A 21,033-nucleotide genomic window follows, 5' to 3' on the forward strand; every position below is an offset into this window, starting at 1 on the left:
TATTTGTAAGAAAAATGCTAATTGCATGAATTAGTTAATGCAAAAGTTCCTTTCCTTTGTTGAGTTTATTGGATGCCTGTTAAATAATGTTGAGTTTAGTTTGTTCATTATAATCTCAAAAAATGAAATTGTGTCCTTTTGTTATTACCATCGGTCGTTGGGAAATTCCCCTGTTAAAAAATTATTGATCTCTATGGGGATCGTAATAACTTGCTTAATCTTCCCCATAACAAGAGATGAAAGGGTTACAGTCGTCAACAACCAACCAACTTCAGCAGCGTGCTAATGAAAGTTAAACACGCACCTTAAGATCACAATTAATTAGTTTTGAATCCACTCTGAGTGACATCAGGGACATAAAAGGAAAATTAGGATGAATTCAGAGCTGCCAGTGTTGCCAATGGTTTCCAGCTATCCTTATGTAACATTTCCTATTCAAAATATGTCTGCTATATCCACGCAGAACCTTTAATTATAACCTGTGTGGGAGTTGAAAGGATTGTTCCAATTATAAGAAGAATTGATTTGTAGCTAAGCAGTTCTATCCATATCATCTTTGTTTTCACTTAGAGGGTGAATGCGTCTGCTTTTTATATAGAAGAGACAAAAGGTACAGTGGCTGCTGGTCTATTCCTCTCATTCTATCCTTTTAAATTCAATAAACCTCTTACAATAATTTATTATGGAACTATAAGGCTTGGTGGATATAACTATTTCTGTATCTGTCCCAATATTATTTTGACTTTATTTTAAAAAGAGTCCACCCATCCTCTATTTTCAGTTTGTCTTCATTTCAATTACTAAGAAAATGTTGAACTCATCAGCTCTCTGGAGGAGCACTTTCAACAATTTAGGGTGAAAAGCCACAAAGTACTTTCTGCATAGAAGGAGCCCATTGTGACTACATTGGCTCTTTGCTAAAGAAACCTAAAACTAACCTAATTTCCCTGACCATTACCATAGCCTTGTACATTTCTCAGCTTCAAATATTTACCCAGCTTTTCCCTCAGATGAAACATGTTGTCGATCTCAACAACACTTTGTTGCAAAGAATTCCATCTAAAGAGATTTCTCTTAATCCCAATGGCTGATGGCCTTTGACATTGAAAGTGTGACCATGAGCCAGCGTTGTGTATTACAGCAACTGGATTTATTAAAACCCATTCCAACCCTTTTTATCCAGAGACCTAGATTGGAATTTAATGCTATTCTGGAGGCAGGAGGGTGCAGGGTGAGGACCTCACCACATCACCATCTCCCCCCATCCCCCCCCCCCCCGATCAAACTTAGGGTGGGAAGGATGGAGGGCAGTCTGCCCACTCGGAAGCCAATTGAGACTCTTAAATAGCCACTTAACATGGTATTCTAGCAACAGCAAGCAGGGGACTCAGCAAGCAGGGAGACCACCCAGCAAACCCCAGCAGCTTTGCCTGTGGCCTAGTAGTAGGGGGGGTTCTCAGGCACTCAGTTCTCAATTGAGAGACCCAGCATCATAAAAGGAGGGTCCACTGAAAACTTCCCCCTGCCCTTATTTCCAACCAGTCTCCCCTTCCCAGAAACCCCATCCCTGTGACTCCCACCCTGCCCACAATCGCTTACGAGGACCCTGCACCGATCGTCAGGATCTTCCCAAATGTTCCAGCAGTGGTCATCTCTCCTGGTGGCATTACTGATGATGGAAATCCTCCAGCCTCTCAGGGGAAGGATATCCACCCGAGACACCGCAGTGCAGCAATTAAATGCCCCCCCCCCCCCGTGTATCCGGCAGCCCCAGTGGCATGGTTCTCACTGCAAATTAGAGACTTGATCTTGTCAGAGCTCCAGGAAATTGGGTCAGTGGGGTTGGTACAGGTCTCCATTCCAGTGCTCAGGTCCCCAGCCACCTGTATAAGTTCCACCATTAGAATCCAGTCTTCCCATTCTTGAGTGCATTGAAGATAAAGAGTCGTGGCTTATTTCACTCATAATACCATTGTCTCAATTTACAAGAGGGTTTGTGTTACATACCAAATCCCATGCTGAACTCTGCTGGTGTTAAGTAGCCATTGTTATGCTGATCCAGACTGTCGAAGACAGCTTCCAATTGCTCTGGGGTCAGAGGCAGTTCATTCTGTAATCTCTGTAACATTACAAAGCACAGTTCCACAAAATCAACACCAAAATAATCAACCGCATTGAAATAAATTATAACATAGTGCAAGGGCGCTTCAAACCATTCCTCATAATTAAGTGTTCAGTAAGTGTATACTTCAAATAGGGAAGAAGTATACGCACTTTAATGGCTTTGTAAACAGCTGGCTTCTAATGCAGAACAAGTCCAGCAGCGCAGGTTCAATTCCCGTCCCAGCCTTCCCGAACAGGCGCCGGAATGTGGCGACTAGGGGCTTTTCACAGTAACTTCATTGAAGCCTACTTGTGACAATAAGCGATTATTATTATTATAATTTAGGAATGAAATGAAAATGAAAATGAAATGAAAATTGCTTATTGTCACAAGTAGGCTTCAAATGAAGTTACTGTGAAAAGCCCCTAGTCGCCACATTCCGGCGCCTGTTCGGGGAGGCTGTTAATAGAACCAGACGTTGACTTTTGTTCAAAATGTATCCTGAAAGGAATTAATACTTTCCATCCAAATCATGTGCTGTATAATGGATTTCTGAAAAATAAAGTATTGCTTTGGCTAACCATCTCTTTTTCTCAATTTGCTCCTGCATTGGAAATTCGTGAAGCTTCTCTGCTTCCATGATCAGCACTGAGTCAGATTTAACCAATGTCTGTGACAGTAACAGTGGTGCATTATCCCCCTAGTTACCCTCCGCAACACCTAAACAGCCCTTGACATGGGCAAGCATATTTTCCCCCTTGAACACTTCTCTATTGTCCAGTTCAGTGGAATGGTCCTCACTTGGTTTTACTCATCCATCCAAATATAGCTAGAGCACCTCTACCAATCTTCTTGCCCTCCTCCACTCCCACATTGTCACCAGTCAGGTCCCAGGATCTACCCTCCGCTTCCTCATCTACATAATTATCATTGGCAGGAGCTGCCAATATAAGGAGAGCTTCCACCTGTACACTGTAGATAGCCAGCTGTACCTCTCCATTATTTCTTTCAACTATTTTGCTGTTTCTGTGCTCACCTGAAATTTATTCCTGGTTGAGCCACAACTTCTGCCAGCTAAACATTTGAAGAACAAAACTATTGTCTTCAGCACCACCATATCCCGCAAAACTTTACATCTTTGGCAGTGACACTATCTCCTTCCGGGAAGCATTCTGGAACCAAATCTGACTGTTTCTGTCACCTCAGCTTGATAATTCACCATCAAACTGAGCTTCTGACACAATAACCTATCCATCACAACGACCACTTATTTTCGTCACCAACCGAGGACTTCTGGTGGCATCATGAAGGAGAAGATTGCACGTTGGGTTACTCCCAATAGAATCCTGAGTTTTAGGCCCCTTTCACCTGTTTTTTGTGGGGAAAGTTGCATGAAAAGTTGTCCCTGTTGAGAATAGTTGGTGGAGGATGGCCAAAGGCCTGCCAAAGATCAGGGGAGAAAGGATTCAAGCACAATGAAGGTTGCGTGGGCAGGGAAGATAGCAAACGTGAGTAGGCCGCGAGGGGCTGCCTATATAACGGTGGATACACTGGCTGAGGTGATGGTGGTGGAGTTCAAACAGCAGTTCAATGAACACTTTGAGAGGCAAGGAATGGAGATGCTGGAGCCCCTCAAGCATTCGGTGGAGGACCTGCTGGCCCCGATAAGGGAGACGCTTGGAAGAACGTCAGAGACAGTGCGGGAACCGTGTGAGGCAATGAAAGGGGTGGAGGAGGCACTGTCAAGACACAGTGACTAGCTCACCTCGCTTGAAACTGAAATGGCCAAGATGGAAGATCAGAATTGAGCAAAGGTGGAGGACGTTGAGAACTGGTCTCAGAGGCAGAACTTGCGGATTGTAGGGGCTGCCGGTGGGTGTGGAGGGTCCGAGGCCAACAGGGTTAATAGCGGAGATGCTGAGGCGGCTGTTAGGGGAGGAGGAGAATGCCCCACTATAAAGTTGGATAGGGCCCACCGATCGCTCCGGCCGAAGCTGCGATTGAATGAGCCCCCGAGGGCGGTGATCATGCACTTTCATAGTTACCAGGTGAAGCAGAAGATGCTGAGGTTGGCCAAAGAGACACATGAGACTAAATGGGAAGGCACTGTGATTCAAATTTACCAGGACCTCACGGTGGATCGGGCAAAAAGGAGAGCTGCCTTCAATAAAGCAAACGTGGCACTGTATAAGAGAAGTATGCTTCGGGGTGGTCTACCCGTCGAAGTTGAGGATCACACGCAATGGGAGAGGCCATTATTTCAAGACGGCGGAGGAGGCAGAGGCGTTTGTTCAGGCAGAAGGACTGGCATTTGACTGACCATGGTGGACAGGAGACATTGGTGTAGGTGGTGGGTTGGGGACTAATGTTTTGATAAATTAGTATGTTTTGTTTGCCTCGCTGTTCCAATGCCCTTAGTTTCTTGGTGGATAGCTGGGGAAGGGGTAAGAGTTCAGGGACTGGTCTTTGGTGGGGGCTTTGGTTTTTTCAGGTGGCAGGGATGATGGGTGGGGTGGAGAGGTTTTGATCTCTTTGTTTGGATGGGGGGGGGGGTACTCTGGTGGAGGGGTGCCCAAGCTAGCAAGTAAGCTTTGGTTAGCTAATGAATGGGAGCGGAGTAGGAGCTTCGGTCCGCCGAACATGTTCAGGTAGGTTTCGGTGAGCCGTGGAGGTGCAATTCGTGGGGGGGGGTTGAAGCGGTTTCGAGAGGAACTGGTAGGGGGATTTCTGGGAAGGGGGGATGGGTTAGTTTGCTGACGGTGACTGGGGGGGGGGGTGCAGAAAGAGTGGCTGGACCGCCCATTGGGTGGGGTAAGGTACCACCTTGTATGGGCCCCAGAATGGGGCTGGTTTAGCACAGGGCTAAATCGCTGGCTTTTAAAGCAGACCGATGCAGGCCAGCAGTGTGGGTTCAATTCCCGTACCAGCCTCCCCGAACATGCGCCGGAATGTGGCGACTAGGGGCTTTTCACAGTAACTTCATTTGAAGCCTACTTGTGACAATAAGCGATTTTTAAATTTCATGTTGAAATATTGAGGGGGGTGGGAACATTGTCCAGAAGGATAATAGCAGAGAGAGGAAGGGGGGTTGAGAGCCCCTTGATCCTGTTGGTGACATGGAATGTCCGGGGTTAGGAGGGCTGGCGAAACGGGCAAGGGTTTTTGCACACTTGAAGACTTTGTAAGCCAATGTGGTGCTGCTGCAGGAGGCCCACTTGTAAGTGAAGGACCAGTTAAGGCTCCGTAAAAATTGGGCAAGTCGGGTGTTCCATTCATGCTTTGCTAGTGGGGCGCGGGGCCTGGCAGTTCTGATAAACAAAAGAATCCCGTTCCAGATGGAGACGGTGGTGGAAGATTGGGCAGGGGAGAGAAGAGATATGTGATAGTGATGGGAGTGCTGGTGGGTAAATCGGTGGTTTTGGTGAATGTTTACACACCAAATTAGGATGATGTAGGCTTTATAAGAGGATGGTGTCAGCGATCCCGGGCATGGACAACACACCAGTTGATTCTCCGGGCGTACCTGAATACGGCCTTGAACCTGAAAGAGTATTACTCGAGGTCAAAGTTGTGGGAGGGCTCTGTTGCCAGGGGTAATGAAAGCCGAGTGCTCTGCAATTGGAATGTCCGACAATGCTCTGCACCTGGAGGATGGTTTTGGAGAGGGGGCTGGCTCGACGGCCGGCGTGGAGTTTGGATGTGGGCCAAGGTGTTGGATGATTATGTACAGTTCAACAAGAATGGGGAAGTTTCATCCTCAGTGTTGTGGGAAGCCCCGAAGGTGGCAGTGAGAGGGGAGGCGATTGCTTCTAAGGTGCAGATGGATAGGAAGTGAGGGAGGAATGCCAGCGGTTACTGGATGAGATATTGGAGGTGGATGGGAAGTATTTGGAGGACACTACCCCACAGTTTTTGGCGAAGGAAGCTGTTGCAGGCACATTTTTACATGGTGTCCATGTATAAAGTGGCACAGCAGTTGAGAAGGATTGGGAGGTGGGGGGGAGGAAGTCTATGAGTATGGGGAGAAGACCAGCTGGCTGCTGGCATGCCAGTTGAGGCGGCAGGTGGCATCCCAGGAAATTATTCAGATACTGGAGAGGGGGTGAGTTGGTTTCAGTTCCGGAGAAGGTGAATAGAGTGTTTGAGGCATTATATAAGAGTAAAAAACTTAAGGGATTGGAGTGTCCAAGGGTGGAGGAGAACCAAGAGGAATTGGGGGAACCACTGGGGGCACAGGAAATCAGGAAGGCAATTAGAAACTGGAAGGGTTCCCGGTGGAGTTTTATAAAAAGTTTACGGATAGGTTTATCTCGCTGCTGGTGGAAGTATTTGAGAATGCGATGGTTTGGGGAGTTCTCCCAGAAACGGTGGGTCAGGTTTCCATTTCGCTCCTGAAGAAGGACAGGGACCCAGTGGAATGTGGGTCACACCGACCCATCTCATTGTTGACCGTGGACGCAAAGATTTTAGCGAAGGTGTTGCCGCCTAGGTTGGAGGATTGTCTCCCGCAGGTCATTGGGGAGGATCAGACGGGATGTCTGAAGAATACACCATTGTCTTCCAATGTGCGGCGCCTGTTGAATGTGGTCTTGTCTCAGGCAGAGGGGGATGAGCAGGAAGTGACTGCGGTGCAGGAGTGATTTAGGATAGAGCCGAAGTTTGTGTCGGGAATTAGGTTATTGTACCAGGAGCCAAAGGCTAGTGTCCAGACAAATAATTTAAGCTCGAGCTGCTTCCGACTGCATCGGGGAATGAGGGAGGGGTGCCCCATGTCCCCTCTCCTATTCGGTCAAGATGAATATCTTGCCACTGTTCTTTTTCCAGTTTCAATACCTGCCAGTGTTTCTACCAACAGCATTCTTTGTAGGGGTGAAAAGCATGATTTTGTCGTTTATATGAGCAGGGACGGTGGCAAGGATCTGAAGAGTGGTTTGGTCTTAGAGGGACCTGCAGTCAGGGGGGTTGTGGCTGTTGAATCTGCTTTGCTACTATTGCATGACAAATGCGGAGAAGGTTGGTTGGAGAACATCAGGAGTCACAGTGTGGCCCCGCTCCCACTCTCCCCAAGGAGGTGGTGGTGGCTATGCTCAAAATATAGAGGCAATTGCTTTTTTAAAAATATATATTTTTTATTCTCCTCCTTTTTCACATTTTCTCCCACATCAACAACAACGATCCCATCCTCCCACCAAACCCCAAACATTAGCCCGCATGTTCACATAAACAAATAACAAAAAGGAATCAGGAATCACCCACAGTCACCATTAACACACACAACCCCCCTCCCCCAACCCTCCCACCCACCCACCCCAATTAATGTTCGTGTTATCCAGTTCTTGAAAGTGCATAATGAATAATGCCCATGAATTGTAGAACCCCTCCATCCTTCCCCTCAGTTCAAACTTAACCTTCTCAAGAGTCAAGAATTCCAACAGGTTCCTATGCTCTATCCACCCCCCCCCCGCACTATTCCTTTCCATACCCCCGAACGTCTTAATGCGATGGCCAACGGCTCAATCGCGAGTGCAAACAGCAGCGGAGACATAGGACATCCCTGCCGAGTCTCACGGTGGAGAGAAAAGTATCTCGAGCTGATGTTGTTTGTGCGGACACTCACCCTCGGCTCCTTATATAGTAACTTTACCCAGTTCACAAATCTTGGTCCAATCCCAAACTGCCCCAGAACTGCCATCAAGTACCCCCATTCTACCCGGTCAAACGCCTTCTCAGCGTCCAATGCCACAACCACCTCGGTTTCCTTCCCCTCTGCCGGTGCCATAACGACATTCAATACCCTTCTAACGTTTGAAAAGCGCTGCCTCCCTCTCACAAACCCCGTCTGATCTTCACCTATCACCTTCGTGAGGCACTCCTCCAGCCTACCCGCCAGTACCTTCGCCAATACTTTTGCGACCACATTCAAAAGCGATATGGGCCTATATGACCCACACTCCATCAGGTCCTTATCTTTTTTTAAGCAACAGGGAAATCAATGCCTGCCCCAAAGTTTGTGGCAACACCCCCTTCCCTATCGCCTCTTCAAACATCCCCACCATCAGGGGTGCCAGCTTATCCTTGAAATTTTTAAATAATATTCCATCCGGCCCTGCCGCCTTCCCCGACTGCATCCTCCCAATCGCATCTTTTATCTCCTGCTCCACTATCGCTCCTTCTAATGTAGCTCTGTCCCCCTCCCCTAACCTCGGGTACTCCAGCCCATCTAGAAATTCCTGCACCTCCCGGTCTCCCCAGGTGGCTCGGACCTGTATAACCTCTCCTAAAATTCCTCAAAGACCTTGTTAATCAGATCCAGAGCCACCATCAACGTCCCTGCCCTGGCCCTCACCTGAACAATTTCCCTTACCGCTGCCTCCCTCCGGAGCTGACTTGCTTATCTCCAGCTCATACACTGCACTCCTTGCTCGTCTCAGTTGGCGCACCGCCTTCCTGGTAAATAGTAGGCCAAAGTTGGCCTGTATTCCTTCCTCTTTTCCAACTTCGCTGGGTCCCCATCTTCTGCATAACTCCTATCTACCTCCAACATCTCGTCTATTACCCTCTGCCGCTCCAACCTATCCTCTTTGTCCACCCTGGCCTTAAACAAGATCATCTAACTCCTCACCACCGCCTTTAGAGCCTCCCAGACAACTGCCTTCGACACCTCATCCGTACAGTTGAAACCTACATATTCCTCAATTACCTATTCAATTTTGTCACAGAACCCTTGGTCCCCCAAAAGTCCCACATCTAATTTCCACCCCGGCCTCTGCACTACCCCATTCTCCAGTACCATATCCACCCAATGCGGAGCATGATCTGATACTGCAATTGCCGAGTATTCCGACCCCTTAACTCCAGCCAGCAAAGCCTTCCCCACCACGAAAAAGTCGATCCGCAAGTATACCTTATGGGCCGCTGAGAAAAACGAATACTCCCGTTCTCTTGGGTGCAGAAACCTACAAGGGTCCACCCCTCCCAGTTACACCATTAGCCCAGCCAACGCCTTCGCCCCCCCTGATGGGACCAGCGAGCGCGGCCGTGACCTGTCCAACCTTGGCTCCTGTACCAAGTTCCAGACCCCCCACTATCAGTTTGTGTGTGTCCAAGTCGGGTATGGCCCCAAACACCTTCTTTGCGAATCCCACATCGTCCCAATTGGGACCGTATACACTTAACAGGGCCACTCCCCTCCCCTCCAGCGCACGTCACAATCACATATCTGCCACCACCTTCTCCATCTGGAAACGTATTCTTTTGCTGATCATTACCGCTACCCCTTGAGCACTTCTGTCAAATCCAGAGTGAAACACCTGACTAACCCAGCCCTTTTTACCTTTTTAAGTCTCACTAGGTCCTTCACCCTCAAGTGAGTCTCCTGCAGCATTGCTACATCGGCTTTCAAACTTTTAAGATGCGCAAGCACACTTGACCAGACCTCCTAACCCCCTCACGTTCCACGTGACTATCCTAACTGGGGGTCTCTTCCTCTTCCCCCCCCCCTCCGCACCCTTCTTATCCACCATCATCATACTACCGGGCCCTATCCCATGAGCCTGACCACCCCTATCCATTATTAACATCAAACCCCTTCCCCCCCTCCCAAAACCCCCCCTATATTTCCTCTCGAATAAACATCTCCCAGCATCGATCCCTCCCCCCCCTTGCTCACCTCGTAGGCCCATCAAAACCTGCTAACCAGGCTCCAACATCCACAGCCCTCCTTTCACCTCACCTCCGTTCACTAGCCAACTTTAGTTAGCTAGCGCGGGTGGCTCCCCCCGCCAAGATATACCGTCCCCTCCCACCCAGTCCCAGAGAAAGAAAAAACAAAAACAACAATCCAACCCGTACAATTCACTAAAATAAGATATAACCGTCGCAACACTGAATGCCAATCAACCCAACCAATAACTTGAACTCTGTAACAATGTGAAGTGAAGTAAATTACAATACAGGTCAATGAAAAGAAAGTTATAGCATTTATACATTTTCCAGCTCCCCAATCACAGTCCACAGTCTCTCTTCCAGCACCGTTCCTCACATCTGCCCCCAAGCCTTCTGCCCTAAAAACGCCTCAGCCGCCTCCGCTTTCTCAAAATAAAAGTCTTTGGTGTTATACGTCACCCTCAGCTTCGCCGGGTAAACCATACCAAATCGCACCCCCTTGTTGTACAGTGCCGCCTTCACTCGCCCGAACACTGCTCGTCTTTTTGCCAACTCCACCATCAAGCCCTGGTAGACCCGAACTCTAGAACCTCGCACTTCTGCTTCACCCAGCTGAACAACTTCTCCTTCATGCAGTACTTATGGAAGCAGATAATTACTGCTCTTGGCGGCTCATTCACTTTGGGCTTCGGCCTTAATGACCGATGAGTTTGGTCCAGCTCGTACCGGGAGGGATTCTCACCCTCCCCCATCAACTCCGCCAACCCCTTACCGAAGTACTCTGTTGGCCTTGGGCTTCTGTCCCTTCAGGCAAGCCACAATTCTCAGTTTGTGCTGCCTCGAGCGGTTCTCCAAGTCCTCAAGCTTTGCTCGGAGTCCTCTGTTGACCTCCACCACCCTCCACAGCTCATCCCCCATCGAGGTGAGCTGGTCGCTGTGCTGCGACTCGGCCTCCTCCACTTCCTTCATTTCTCGCCCTGCTCTCTCACCTCGGCTGATGTTTTGCCACAGCTACCCTCACCGGGACGATTGCCTCCTCCACCAATGACTTCAATGCAACCGTCTTCTCCTTCCTCAAAGCCTCCCTGTGCCTCGCAAACTGCTTTTCCAGCTCCACAACCATCACCTCGGGCATCTTCTCCACCATAAGCACTGCGGCCCCACCATGCGGTCCGGCATCCGCCATCTTGTCAGCACTTTTGCTGGTCCTCTCATTCAACGGCGAGCCCGCGTTTCCTCCCTTCTTTGACGCTGCTTTTCGCATCCTTTAACAACTAATCATTTTTCCTTTCTCCCCTTCTTTCCTTTTTCAATCTTTTTTTTTAATAAGAAAAGAAACAAAAAATTCTTCCTTCAAGAAAAAACTTTCACAGACTTTCTTTAAAACTGCTTTCTCTTTTTTTTTTGTATTCCTCAAGAATTCCCCTGGGACCGGATTTCAGTTTTCTTAGAACATTCTAGGCGGGAGCCACCCGATGTGGAACATCTCACCTACATCGCGCCCTGGCTTCGGGCCTTCCGCCTCGTCCTCCGTTTAGCTCCGCCCCCGCTGCTCTAACCACCGCGCGCGCTGGCCCGACGCCTCAGCTCCAGCCGCCCAACCCCCACGCGGGGTTCCTCGCCGGTTTTTAAACCAGCCCCGCTTGACGTCCGCAAACGCCACCGGAAGTCACAGAGGCAATTACGGCACCACTTTAAAGCGGGGAGAGGGGTCTGGAGGATACCATGGGCTGAATTCTCCGTTTCTGAGACTAAATGTTGATGTCAACGGAGATTCCGTGGAGTTTTATGACAGAAAAATCGCGCCGCACCTCGATCGATTCCGCTATCATGGAGGGGCTAGCACTGGTGCTGCATGGAACACACTCGATTCCACTGAAAAATGGTGTGGATACGCCGGGTCCATGATCGATGCTCAAGAGGCTGACAAGCTACAGCTGCACATACACATTACACTCTCTACGCACACTTATCCCAACTAAAAAGATGGCACTGGTTGTGCTGGAGTACGCCCATGTCATGATATCCATATTAACATATCATGGTGCAATCACACACACACACTGCTGGACAGGTCGACGGACCAATCAACACACACGCAACATCACAGCCAATCACCAGTGAGAGCACACGTGCTATAAAACAGGGAACACCAAAGTTCCCGCTGATTCCACCAGGAGATAGCTCAGAGCACAGAGCCCCCAGCATGCCACTCAGACATACACCATGTGCTGAGTGCCTCTCTAAGATAGTGCTAGGGCTGGGTCCACAGGTTAACTGGTGAAGTAAGAACCACAGCCAGAAGTTAACAGTTGTTATTATACGGAATAATAAAACAAGAGTTGTACAAACTACAACCGTGTTGGTTCGTTTGTATATCGGAACACCCAACACGACAGCCCATACAGCTGATGGGTCAACCGGGGCCAGAGGGCTCCTCAGGGGGTGCCCTGGGGGGGGGGGGGGGTGGGGGGGGGAACACCTATATGGCCCATTGTACCAGGTTCAAAGTGGGCTATTAGCGGTGTGCACAGCTGCATGGCTGCCTTACCGGCTGCGGCAATGGTGCTCCATGTCCATCCACCCTGACCCCACAGCCCACCTCCTGGCCACCCCCACTACTCTCCCCAGCCCTGGCAGAAGCCCCCCAGCCAGCGGCATGACTGTCAGCAAACTATGACGATGTTGGACACCTTCCGTACCCTCTATCTCTCCCTCAGCTGTTGAGGTGCTCGCAGAAAAATACTTTTCACTGTACCTCGGTACACATGACAATAAACAAATCCAATCCAATCCAATCCAAGCAGCCACTATGCCGGTTTCACAATTTTTAAAAACACAAGTGAACCACGTCGTTGGGAGTCGGAGAATCGCGGAGGCCCTGGAGAATACCAGGTCGGGCCCGCTAATGATATGCAAATGGTGCCTACTGTACGTGCAGAGTGATGCCGTTTGAGGTAACGGAAAATCGCAATTTGGCATCAAATCGGCGCCTGGCGGAGGAAGCTATTCTCCGCCAAATCGCATTTCCTGATTTCAGCGTCGGCTAACGGAGAATCCTGCCCCATATGTTTGAGCTGGCTAGGGTGGACGCCAGGTTTAGGGGATGGGAGGATAAAGGGGTGTTAGTAAGTGGGTGTCAGTAATGGTGGATTTGTTCCTAGATTGGCGGTTTGCGAGTTTGGGGGTGTTAATGGAGAAGTACGGCCCTGCGCAATCGGACGCGTTCAGGTACTTGCGAGTCCAGAACTTTGCGAGGAAGGATTATTTGAGTTTTCTGGTTGCGCCGCCCACATTGTTGGTGGAGAGGAAACTGTCGATGGCCAGGTTGGAGCAGGGCAAACTTCAGGTATCTATGGGAGGCTGCTGGCGGAGGACGGGGTCTCGCTGGAGGGGGTTAAGGCAAAATGGGAAGAGGAGCTGGGGGTTGAAGTGGAGCAGGGGGTGTGGTGTGAGACCTTAAGGAGCGTGAATGCCACTTCATCGTGTGCGAGGTTCAGGCTCATCCAATTGAAGGTGGTGTATTGGGCACACTTAACGAGGGCAAGGATGAGTCGAGTGTTTGAGGGAATAAAAGATAAGTGCAAGTGGTGTGGGAGGGTCCCAGCGAATCACATACATATGTTCTGGGCGTGTCGTAAGCTAGCAAACTTTTGGGGCTCTTTCTTCAGCACCATGTCGCCGATTTTAGGCAGTGAGCTGGAGCCGGGTCCCCAAGAGGACATATTCAGGGTGTCAGAGCTGCTGGAGCTGTCGGCAGGAGCAGGGGCAGATGTTTTAGCCTTCACCTCGCTGATTGCTCGCAGGCAGATTCTGGAGGTCAGCTTCTCCACCCAGTGCCTCAATGTGGCTGGGGAACCTCCCGGAATGTTTGTATTTGGAGAAAGTTAAATACACGCTGAGGGGGTTGATTGGGAGGTTCTATGTAAGATGGCAACCATTTGTTATGTACTTTAAAGAGCTGATCACTATAAGCTGTTAGGGGGAGGGAGCAGGGGGTTTGTGGGGCTGTTCTTGCTTTTGTGTTATGTTTTTGAATTTGTATATAAATTTTTAAAAGTTCAATAAAAACTTTTGACAAAAAAAAATGTCAGCACCAACCTTTAACCCCAAAACCGTCACCTGTGACTCTACTAACTCCAGACACTATTCAGAATCTTTCCTGGTGGGCCTCCCATTATCAACCTTTGTCAACATCAGTAGGTCCAAAGTAACGTGCCCATATCCCATAGAAATCCTGCTCACTGATTAACCTCCCCTCAGTGAAATTCAGTCGACCCTGGTCTCCCAATGCCTCTAGTTTAAAATTGTGTTCTTCCTATGGCCTTGCACACTCCCCATTTTGTAACTTTATCCAGTTATACAAACCCCAAAACTGGTTTTTCAGTTGTGGGTGCTTGTGTAACTCTTCCCCTTTATCCCTGTTTGTAGCCATGTCTTCAAACATCTGGATCTAATGTACCGGAATTCCAATTCTATCAGCTCTGCCTCTCTCTCACCCTCTCCTTCATGAAAACTTTCCTCTTTGACCAAGCTCCCAACAGTCCACTGCCTCTCCATAATGGCATTACCCAATTCCCCTTCCATTAATGTCAAGTGCATTGGGGCATTGCTCTGCATTAAAAATATTATGTAATTGTAAGTTGTTGCGGCGGCACGGTGGCGCAGTGGTTAGCACTGCTGCCTATGGTGCTGAGGACCCAGGTTCGATCCCGGCCCTGGGTCATTGTCCATGTGGAGTTTGCACATTTTCCCCGTGTTTGTGTGGGTTTCACCCCCACAACCCAAAGATGTGCAGGGTAGGTAGGATTGGCCAAGCTAAATTGCCCTTAATTGGAACAAAAAAATTGGGTACACTTAAAATCTTTTTAAAAAGTAATTGCAAGTTGTTGTCAGTCCTTCAACAAAAATGATAATAGAAAGCAATTGAACTTATTAAAAATTGTATTCATTCATGGGTTGTGGGAATGCTGGCTAGGCCAGCATTTATTGCTCATCCCTAGTTGTACTCGAGAAGGTGGTGGTGAGCTGCCTTCTTGAACTGCTGTAATCCGTATGCAGTAGGAACACTCACAGTGTTGTTAGGAACGGAGTCCTGGGATTTTGACTCAGCGAGAATGAAGGAACAATGCATATTTCCAGGGTGGTGTGTGGATTGCTGAGGAACGTGCCCATGATGGTGTTCCCAGTCACCTGCTACTCTAGTCCTTCTAGGTGGTAGCAGGTTTAGAAGGTCCTGTTGAAGGAGCCTCGCTGAGTTACTGCAACGCGTCTTGCAGATGGTACACACTGCTGTCACTGTGCATTGGTGGTGGATGGGGTGCCAATCAAGTGGGCTTTGCCCTCGATGATGTCAAGCTTCTTGAAAGTCTTTGGAGCTGTACCCATCCAGGCAAGTGGAGAGTACCATCACACTCCTTGCAGATGGTTGAGAGGCTGTGGGAAGTCAGGAGTTACTCTCCATAGAATTCCCAGCCCCTACTCCAGTAGCCACAGTATTTATATAGCTGCTCCAGTTCAGTTTCTGATCAATGGTACTCCCGAGATCTTGATAGTAGGGGATTCAGCAATGGTAAGGCAGTTGAATGTCAAGGGGTGATGGTTAACTATTATTAACCAATAGAAAGATGAGAAACAGCAGCAAAAGACGAAAACTGTCAAGTTTTGGATAAATTGGTCAATTATTGGACATGTACTTTGTTAGTGGATCCTCGGAATCCCTGAACAACAACACACTTGCAACCACTATACTTTATTTATATTTGTACAAACGTTATGAGTTGGCAGTAGAAATGTTACATTCGCAACCCTCATACTAATGCTCCACACCTCAGTACAAACACTGAAATTCTATCTTCCTTCTTCCGACACCCCTAAAATGTTTCTCTCAAAGAGGTGACTCTCACTGTATTCTACCAGGCTCATGCAAAGCTGTGCACCTATTTGGTTCAATTAGATATTGGGCAATGGATTCACATTGAACAGTGTTAGGTGTGGTGGCTTCTGTAAAATTATGATTTTTAAGTTAAAAAAACGCACAAAGATTAAGATGTGAAGGGTTGCAACATAAACCTGTTTTATTTTAACTTTGTGACTTTTCTTTATCACTAAAATGTCAATGCCACACTGCAACAATACAACCTGCATCAGCGACACCTTGAGGCAGAATTTGTAAAAGAACATTAAAAATTGTGCTGGAACCGCACATGTGGCTCTGAATCAGAAGGCTCTGGTTTTGAGCCTGATACACGATCAATTACACAAAGACGAGAGTTGGATGCATTCGAGGCTTTATTACATTAAGATGTGTGGCCTCCTACAGCAGCTGGCGAAATGGCTGCTGTACGAGGAGCACAAATATTTATACTCCGCCTACTGGGCAGAGCCAGCAGGCAGGGAACTACACCCGTACCTGTAGTACAGTGCCTTACCACAAAGCACCTAATATATACATCAGTGGTGACTACCACATTCATCCCCTGTTAAAATTGAGTCCGGTGGGGGTGGTGAAGAACTATGGGCAGGATTCTCCACTCCCGCGCCGAAGTGCCTACGCCGTCGTGAACGGCGTCGAGGTTCACGATGGCGCGAAACGTCCCCTATCCCGACCGATTCAGGGCCTGATAATGGGCTAGGATCGGGGCTGCGCCATCTACACGCGCCAGGCCTTGTCGCCGCATAAAGGTGGTGCCGCATAAATGACGCGGCCGGCGCCGCATAACTGGCATCACCCGCGCATGCGTGGTTGCCGTCCTCTCCGATTCCGCCCCGCAAGAAGATGGCGGACGGATCTTGCGGGGCCACGGAAGGAAGGAGGTCCTCCTTCAGAGAGGACGGCCCGACGATCGGTGCCCACCGATCGTCGGGCCATCCCACATTTGAGGTACCCCCCCGGTGCAGGATCCCCCCTCCACCCCCCCCCCGCAGGCCGCCCCCACCCAGCGTTCCCACGCTTTTCCCGACGGCAGCGACCAGGTGTGGACGGCGCCAGGGGGGAACCCGCCATTTTGGCCTGGCCGCTCGGCCCATCCGGGCCTGAGAATAGCGGGGGTGCCGGAGAATCGCCATTTTGGGTGTCTCCGGCGATTCTCCTGCCTGCGGCCCGCGGAACTAAACGGAGCCGTTCCCGCCGCTTGGGAGAATCGGGGGAGGGCGTCGGACCGGCGTCCCGGGAAATTTTGGCGGCCCAGGCGATTCTCCCAACCGGCGCGGGAGTCGAGAATCTCGCCCTATATACAAGTGGATGTTTTAAAGTACAGGAAAAAATTGAGTCCAGCGGGGGTGGAGGAGAGTTATACAGAAGGATGATGTTTTGTTTTGTTTTTATCAAGTTACGGGTTCAGTCGGTCCGGAGCCTTGATCTGCCGTTGGGAGCGCTGCAGTGATGGCGGCGATCCGGCGTCGGTCTGGTCTTCGGTGACTCCGGGAGCATGCCAAAATCCTCTTCATCCTCGGGCATGGGCAGGGGGAGGACAGATTGTCCTGGGGAGAGGGTTGCGGCTGAGTGCGCTGGGGGAGGGGAGGGTGGCGCCGGGCCGGAGGGGGGTGTGTGTGTGAAACCAGCTGGAGCCAGGTCCCTGAGGGAGACTGTATCTTGGCGGCCGTTGGGGTATGCTCTGTAGGCATACTGGGGGTTGGCGTGGAGTAATTGTACCCTCTCAACCAATGGGTCCGCCTTGTGGAGTCGTACGTGCTTATGGAGGAGTAGGGGTCCTGGAGCTGCGAGCCAAGTCGGGAGTGACACCCCGGAGGTGGACTTCTTGGGGAAGACAAAGAGAAGTTCATGGGGTGTGTCATTAGTCGCCGTGCATAGGAGCGACCGAATGGAGTGCAATGCGTCGGAGAGGACCTCCTGCCAGCGGGAGGCCGGGAGAATTCTGGACCGTAGGGCCAGCTGGGCGGCCCTCCAGACCGTCCCATTCTCCCTCTTCACCTGCCCGTTTCCACGGGGGTTATAGCTGACCGTCCTGCTTGAGGCAATATCCTTGTTGAGCAGGAACTGAGACAGCTCATCGCTCATGAATGAGGATCCTCTGTCGCTCTGGACGTAGGCGGGGAAGCCGAACAGAGCGAAGATGGTGTTGAGGGCTTTGATGATGGTGGAAGATGTCATGTCGGGGCATGAGATGGCGAATGGAAATCTGGAATATTCATCGACCACACTGAGGAAGCACGTGTTACGGTCGGTGGAGGGGAGGGGCCCTTTGAAGTCCACACTGAGGCGTTCAAAGGGGCGGGAGGCCTTCACCAGGCGCGCAAGGTCTGGCTGGTAGAATTGCGGTTTACACTCCACGCAGACCTGGCAGTCTCTGGTGATTGCCCTGACTTCCTCGACGGAGTAGGGCAGATTGCGGGCCTTGATGAAGTGGTACAAACGTGTGACTCCCGGGTGACAAAGGTTGTCGTGCAGAGTCCGGAGTCGGTCCACCTGTGCGCTGGCACATGTACCTCGGGATAGGGCATCAGGGGGCTCGTTGAGCTTACTGGGGCGATACAAAATCTCGTAGTTGTAGCTGTAGAGCTCGATTCTCCACCTCAAGATTTTATCGTTCTTGATCTTGCACCGCTGTGTGTTGTTAAACATGAAGGCTACTGACTGTTGGTCAGTGAGGAGAGTAAATCTCCTGCCGGCCAGGTAATGCCTCCAATGCCGCACAGCTTCAAAGATGGCTTTGGCCTCTTTTTCAACGGAGGAATGCCGAATTTCGGAGGCATGAAGGGTATCGTGAAAAGAATGCCACGGGCCTGCCTGCCTGGTTGAGGGTGATGGCTAGAGTGACGTCTGGTGCGTCGCTCTCAACTTGAAATGGTAACGTCTCGTCGACTGCGTGCATTGCGGCCTTGGCGATGTCAGCCTTAATACGGTTGAAGGCCTGGTGAGCCTTGGCCGTTGGGGGAAAAAGAGTGGATTGAATGAGTGGGCGGGCCTTGTCCGCATAATTTGGGACCCACTGGGCGTAGTAAGAAAAGAACCCCAGGCAACGTTTGAGGGCCTTGGAGCAGTGGGGGAGGGGGAGTTCCATGAGGGGGCGCATGCGGTCGGGATCGGGCCCCAGTACTCCATTCTGGACCACATTGCCGAGGATGGCTAAGCGGTTCGTGCTGAACACGCACTTCTCCTTGTTAGAAGTTAGGTTGAGGAGAGTGGCAGTGTGGAGAAATTTGGCAAGGTTGGCGCATGGTCCTGCTGATCGTGGCCGCAGATGGTGACATTGTCTAGGTATGGGAAAGTGGCCCGCAAACCGTACTGGTCAACCATTCTGTCCATCTCCCGTTGGAAGACCGAGACCCCGTTGGTGACGCCAAAGGGAACCCTAAGAAAGTGGTAAAGGCGGCCATCAGCCTCGAAGGCAGTGTATGAGCGGTCCACCTTATGGATGGGGAGCTGGTGGTAGGCTGATTTTAGGTTGACAGTTGAGAAGACCCGGTACTGTGCAATCTGATTGACCATATCAGATATGCGTGGGAGGGGGTACACTTCGAGTTGCGTGTACCTATTGATGGTCTGAATGTAGTCCACGACCATTCTGTGTTTCTCCCCAATTTTCACAACTACCATTTGGGCTCTCCAGGGGCTGTTGCTGGCCTCGATGATGCCTTCCCGAAGCAGTCGCTGGACTTCGGACCTGATGAAGGTCCTGTCCTGGGCGCTGTACCGTCTGCTCCTGGTGGCGACAGGTTTGCAATCTGGGGTTAAGTTTGCAAATAGGAAAGGTGGGTCGACCTTTAGGGTCGCGAGGCCGCACACAATAAGGGGTGGTAGGGGCTCGTCGAATTTCAGAGTTAGGCTTTGGAGGTTGCACTGGAAGTCCAGGCCAAGTAGCAAGGCAGCGCAGAGGTTGGGGAGGACGTAAAGGCGGAAGCTGCTGAACTCCATGCTCTGGACAATGAGAGTGGCTATGTAGTACCACCGGATCGCCACAGAGTGGGACCCGGAGGTCAGGGAGATTCTTTGGTTGGCGGGGTAAACCGCCAGGAAGCAGCGCCTTACTGTATCGGGATGGATGAAGCTCTCAGTGCTCCCGGAGTCCAGCAGGCAGGAGATCTCATGCCCATCGATTTTCACGTTGGTAGAGGCCGTTGCTAGGTTGCGTGGGCGGGACTGTTCAATCGTGACCGAGGCGATGGGGTGCCCGGGGGACATGGATCCTGGTATGATGGCGGCACCCACGGGCCGCACGTGTCGTGGGGGAAACAAGATGGCGGCGTCTGATTGTCCTGGGGAGGACAAGATGGCGGCGCCCACGGGCCGCACGTGGTGGGGTCGAACATGATGGTGGCGCCCACGGGCCGCACGTGGTCCAGGGAGGGGAAGATGGCGGCGCCCACTGGCCATAAGTGGGGGGGGGGGGTCGGAACAATAGCGGCGACTGCTCGGGCCTGGCACACCGCAGCCAAGTGTCCCTTCTTGCCGTAGGGAGCTCCGAGCCGGGCAATATTGTCGGGGGTGTTTTGGCTGCACACAGAAGTAACATTTGGGGCCCCTGGGGTTGGTTGGCAGCCGCGCGGCACAGGCGTGGGGTTGGCGGAGTGGGGTCCCCGATGGGGCGGCCGTCTGCGGAGTCCACGATGCATAGGAGGGGTGGGCCGCGCAGCCGGGGGTGTCGGGCTGGATGTTGCGCGAATCAACCGTCAGAGCGAGCGCTAGCTTTTTGGTTGCCACGAGGTCGAGTGTGGCCCCTTCCAAAGGCGCTGGCGGATGTAATCCGACCCCATCCCCGTAACAAAAGCGTCTCTCATGAGCAAGTTCGAGTGTTCCGTGGCCGTGACGGCCTGACAGTCACAGTCTCTGACTAGGGGAATTAGAGCACGCCAGAAATCTTCCACTGACTCACCAGGAAGTTGACTACGAGTGGAGAGGATTATCATAGAATTTACAGTGCAGAAGGAGGCCATTCGGCCCATCGAGTCTGCACCGGCTCTTGGAAAGAGCACCCTACCCAAGGTCAACACCTCCACACTATCCCCATAACCCAGTAACCCCACCCAACACTAAGGGCAATTTTGGACACTAAGGGCAATTTATCATGGCCAGTCCACCTAACCTGCACATCTTTGGACTGTGGGAGGAAACCGGAGCACCCGGAGGAAACCCACGCACACACGGGGAGGATGTGCAGACTCCGCACAGACAGTGACCCAAGCTGGAATCGAACCTGGGATCCTGGAGCTGTGAAACAATTGTCCTATCCACAAGGCTACTGTGCTGCCCCTGGATGTGTCTGGCGTAGAGCGGGTTCGTCCGCTGAGCGTAGTTTTCCTTC

The 21,033-nt window shown here is 50.8% G+C and overlaps 1 protein-coding gene across 1 annotated transcript in view; it reads right to left on the bottom strand.

The window, feature by feature from the left end:
• The window catches only part of cracr2b (calcium release activated channel regulator 2B), a 327,922-nt gene that overhangs the window by 125,199 nt on the left and 181,690 nt on the right, over positions 1 to 21,033 (bottom strand). Inside the window, exon 3 of the mRNA XM_072518906.1 lies at positions 2,008 to 2,119. Within this exon, the coding sequence (XP_072375007.1) occupies positions 2,008 to 2,119 (112 nt within the window). The remainder of the gene's footprint in view (positions 1 to 2,007; positions 2,120 to 21,033) is intronic.

The sequence above is a fragment of the Scyliorhinus torazame genome, chromosome 10 (genome assembly GCF_047496885.1).
Source record: "Scyliorhinus torazame isolate Kashiwa2021f chromosome 10, sScyTor2.1, whole genome shotgun sequence".
Classification (NCBI taxonomy): domain Eukaryota; kingdom Metazoa; phylum Chordata; class Chondrichthyes; order Carcharhiniformes; family Scyliorhinidae; genus Scyliorhinus; species Scyliorhinus torazame.